This window comes from Limulus polyphemus, unplaced genomic scaffold, assembly GCF_000517525.1.
Source record: "Limulus polyphemus unplaced genomic scaffold, Limulus_polyphemus-2.1.2 Scaffold5410, whole genome shotgun sequence".
In the NCBI taxonomy this organism is placed as follows: Eukaryota; Metazoa; Arthropoda; class Merostomata; order Xiphosura; family Limulidae; genus Limulus; species Limulus polyphemus.
The window spans coordinates 32501-36166 of record NW_013671020.1 but is presented as its reverse complement, the minus strand read 5'-3'; the positions used below and the strand labels follow the sequence as shown (position 1 = coordinate 36166).

The following is a 3666-nucleotide window of genomic DNA, read 5'->3' as shown; positions in this document are numbered from 1 at the left end:
ATTTATAATTAAATTTTATTGTTTTATTGCTTTGAACCGTGTCTAACTACTATCTGTGTCATAAAAAGTTGTAAATCACTCGGAGAATGCGTAGGTCACGTTAAGCTATCGAGTTACATTACCACGAGCTGTTTGCGTGTGTGCCTCGTAAACCATTTTAATTATATTATTATTACTTATTTTACCTAATCTAGTCTTAAATAACTTAAAAAGATCCATATTTTTTCGATTTTAGTTACTTTTATAATAATGAATAAAGAATAAGTATGAAAAAAACAAGAAATAAAGTACTTACCCAATCTTCTTTTTTCTTGCTCTCGATTGTCGATAACATTTAAACATAATTTTTTTATAGTACTAATAGTAATGCACTTAATAATTTTTATTTAATTAAAATAATGCACCAAGGAACATAGATGAAAACTTGACTTTCTATTGGTTGTAGGTAATACATAATTAAATGTAAGAGAGAACTATTAACGAATCCTGAAAGAGAGGATGTGAAAGGTAGGTGTGGAGGGAGGGTTCTAATTTTCTATTCAATAGCTCTGTAACCAAACAAAATTGAAGCCTATAACAATTATGGTTTGTCTGAGCAATGACGATTTTATAGAGAGTAATTTAAACTTAATTTCATACTTTTTCAAGGGGTGGTGGATAAAATAAGGATGATGATATGCTAAGAAGAAATTGTCATGTGGTCCACGGTAGTGGAAATTCAGGATTTTTTTAAATATTACCTTGTAGAATGAAGAACTTAATACTTGTAAACTGTTAAAATATGGATTATTAGCTGAGATTTTATGCTATTCTAATTGGTATAACATAAACAAAAAGTAGTTTAATAAAACTTTGAATGTGAGACACTAAAACCTTGTGTCATGCAGTAAAGGATACCCAGGGCAATAGGGTTAAGTCAGTATATTACAGAACAAAACTTCAAATTTGTTGACTAGTTTTGCCTACTTAATAGGCATCCTCTGATTGATGGAGAAAGCAGAGTCATTGCATAAAAAAAAAGTGTTAAACTGAAGTGTCACACTCTTAGTGCAAAAATAAAATAAAATATATATAATGGAAATTCAAGCATTGTTCTCTTTCCATGATGTCATTTCTGTTCATGTTGCTGTTTGAAAAAATAGGCCACAGAATATGGGAAATGGTGTTTCTGATAATCTATATTTTCAAAATGCTAAAGGAGAGCATGCCCCTGAACCCCACCCCCCGAAGGAAATTGTGCCAAAAGTCATGATTTTGGGTCTTCTTTTGTAGTATCACCCACCTACTGTCTAAGATAGTGAAAACCTAGATCTAAAATTACCTGTTCATCAATCAGCTCCATCTGTTGTTGATAGTAATTTTTTGAGTGGTCCATATTTATAGCAACCTCAGCATTTGTGGAGCTTGCTCTTTCATCTGCCAACAGAATTGAACCTGTGTGACCTGCAATAGCAGATGGCGGAAGAGTAGCTGCAACAGTTCCTTGAGTAAACTGTTCTCTTCGATTCTTTTGGTGCTTTAAATTCTGTAGCAAATGAAAAGAAATTGAAAAACTGCACATAAATCATATAACAGTAACATATGACTCTTTTAATTTATCATACTTAAATAATAATTATTTTTATCATTAAAGAAAATTTACTATAACACTGCAACCCAAAAAATAATATTTCATTTTGCCATGAAAATATTTAAGTGATTTTCTGTAAAACAGCTCTTTGTAACTATATAAACAAGATAATTATAGTATTCGTTGATACAAGTAACTTTTTACTGTATGTTTCACCACAATACATTGTTGACTGTTTTACAGTGGATCACTGTACGCATTAATGAAATTAACCCTAACATCTAATATTTTATTTAATTTTTCTTGGATGTAGCCTTGGTGGTTAGCATGGCATGCTGCAGATCAGAAGATCTAAAGTTCAAACTATGATATGCTGCTAAACATACACTGTACTCCCATCTGGGGGAATTATACCTCTGACTAGCTGACATTTTTTAAAATCAAAATTACAAGATGTTTAACATGCTATAAAGCAAAATTTTTCGAAATTACTAAGAACAACACCATTAGAGCTTCTCAAACAATACATTATTTAGTATTGTAAATTGTCAGAAATATAACCCATAATTTCATATAGCAATAAAAAAAGCTGGACAAGATGTAGGTATATATTAGAACTTAATTAGGTTGTTCACTAACAACTGTAATGATTACTGTTTCTAAGAAATTCTCACCTCTGTTCGAACTTCTAAAACTTGTTTGAAGTTATTTGACATTGAAGCTAGTTTTGACTGAAAAAAACAAACAAACAGAATAAACAGAACACATTTTAGCATACATGTGACAGCATAGTACAACTACACATTGTATTAAGAACCGATTTGTTAACAGTTTCAAAAATTACAATGAAACATGATTAACAACAAACTTCCAAAGAAGCTGAAACCTGTGTATTTTTTTAAAATTAAGGTACTTAATTGTTCAGCATAGGTTATCCTGACCACTGAGAATCTTACTTTAAAACTAATGGTCAGAAATAAACTTCATATTCCTATTTTTGCAACTCTAACTGTCAAAGTTATCCCACCCACCCCCAAATCAATGAACTAAATTATAAAAATGTTTATGAGTAATTACAAAGGTGAAGCTCCTTCAAGCTATTAAAAACAAACAAATTAATACTGCATGAAAACCATAAAAAAGTCTCTTGTCTTGGTTAATGATTATTCTAAGAACTCATAAGTGAAATCAAAGGAAAATATGTTATATGCCAACCACAATACATGTGTCATATCCAGTGACAAGATTTTCTTCCAGTACCAGGGCTCATCAGATTGACTGGGATCTGACAGACATAGTGGTGATCTAAACACTGTATATGTATATATATATCCACAACTTGAGTAGATCTTGTTTTTAGCACTTAGAAACTGAATTATAAATTCTAACTCCTTCTTGCCTTCTCAGAATATTTTGGAAGATAACTGACCAAAGGTAAAAGTTATTTCAACAACCTTAAAACTAACATGTTAATCCTGCTTTATACCTGATTTTACTAGTTGTTCAAAACACTTGATAATTTTATTCTGAATAACTGTCGTACTCTTCTCAATAAGGTAATAAATTTCTTAATTTTTAACAAAAATCCCTGCCTGTTGTGTCAAACAATGTCTAAAAGGTATAAAAGAATGTTACATAGTCATACACCAATGATTAATAAAACTAAATTTACTTACCTGTAATGTAACAACAACAGAGTTTGAATGTGATTGCATGTGCTTTCCATTCCTATAATTTCTTGCTTTCGATAACTATAACAGAAAGTTAATCGGTGTTTATTTCAAGTTTAATATACCTAAGAAGTTTATCACATCAAATCAAGGGCAATGTGAAACATTAAATTGAGTAAATAGCACAAAAAACGTATAACTTGTAATTTTTGTCATTTATATTGATTTTACTTTTAAAACAATTTTCTTCACACATTATAAATTGTTGATATAGTTGCCTGCTAGTCAGAAAACAATGTGCAGTTCTTTATTCTGTATCTTCTATAAAGCAAACATTTTCGTTTGAAGATTGTGGTACACATATACCGTATTTTTCGGAATATAAGACGCACCCTTATTTTGAAGATAAAGTTTTGGGAAAAAAAA

General features: G+C 30.3%; 1 protein-coding gene across 2 annotated transcripts in view; it reads right to left on the bottom strand.

Annotated features, from left to right (window-relative positions):
- The window catches only part of LOC106472535 (syntaxin-5-like), a 24342-nt gene that overhangs the window by 3140 nt on the left and 17536 nt on the right, over positions 1-3666 (bottom strand). For both annotated transcript variants that reach the window (XM_013933190.2, XM_013933188.2), the window contains exons 6-8: positions 3247-3321; positions 2245-2301; positions 1322-1525 (exon numbers count right to left, since the gene is read on the bottom strand). In XM_013933190.2, coding sequence (XP_013788644.1) covers positions 1322-1525; positions 2245-2301; positions 3247-3321 — 336 coding nt within the window. The remainder of the gene's footprint in view (positions 1-1321; positions 1526-2244; positions 2302-3246; positions 3322-3666) is intronic.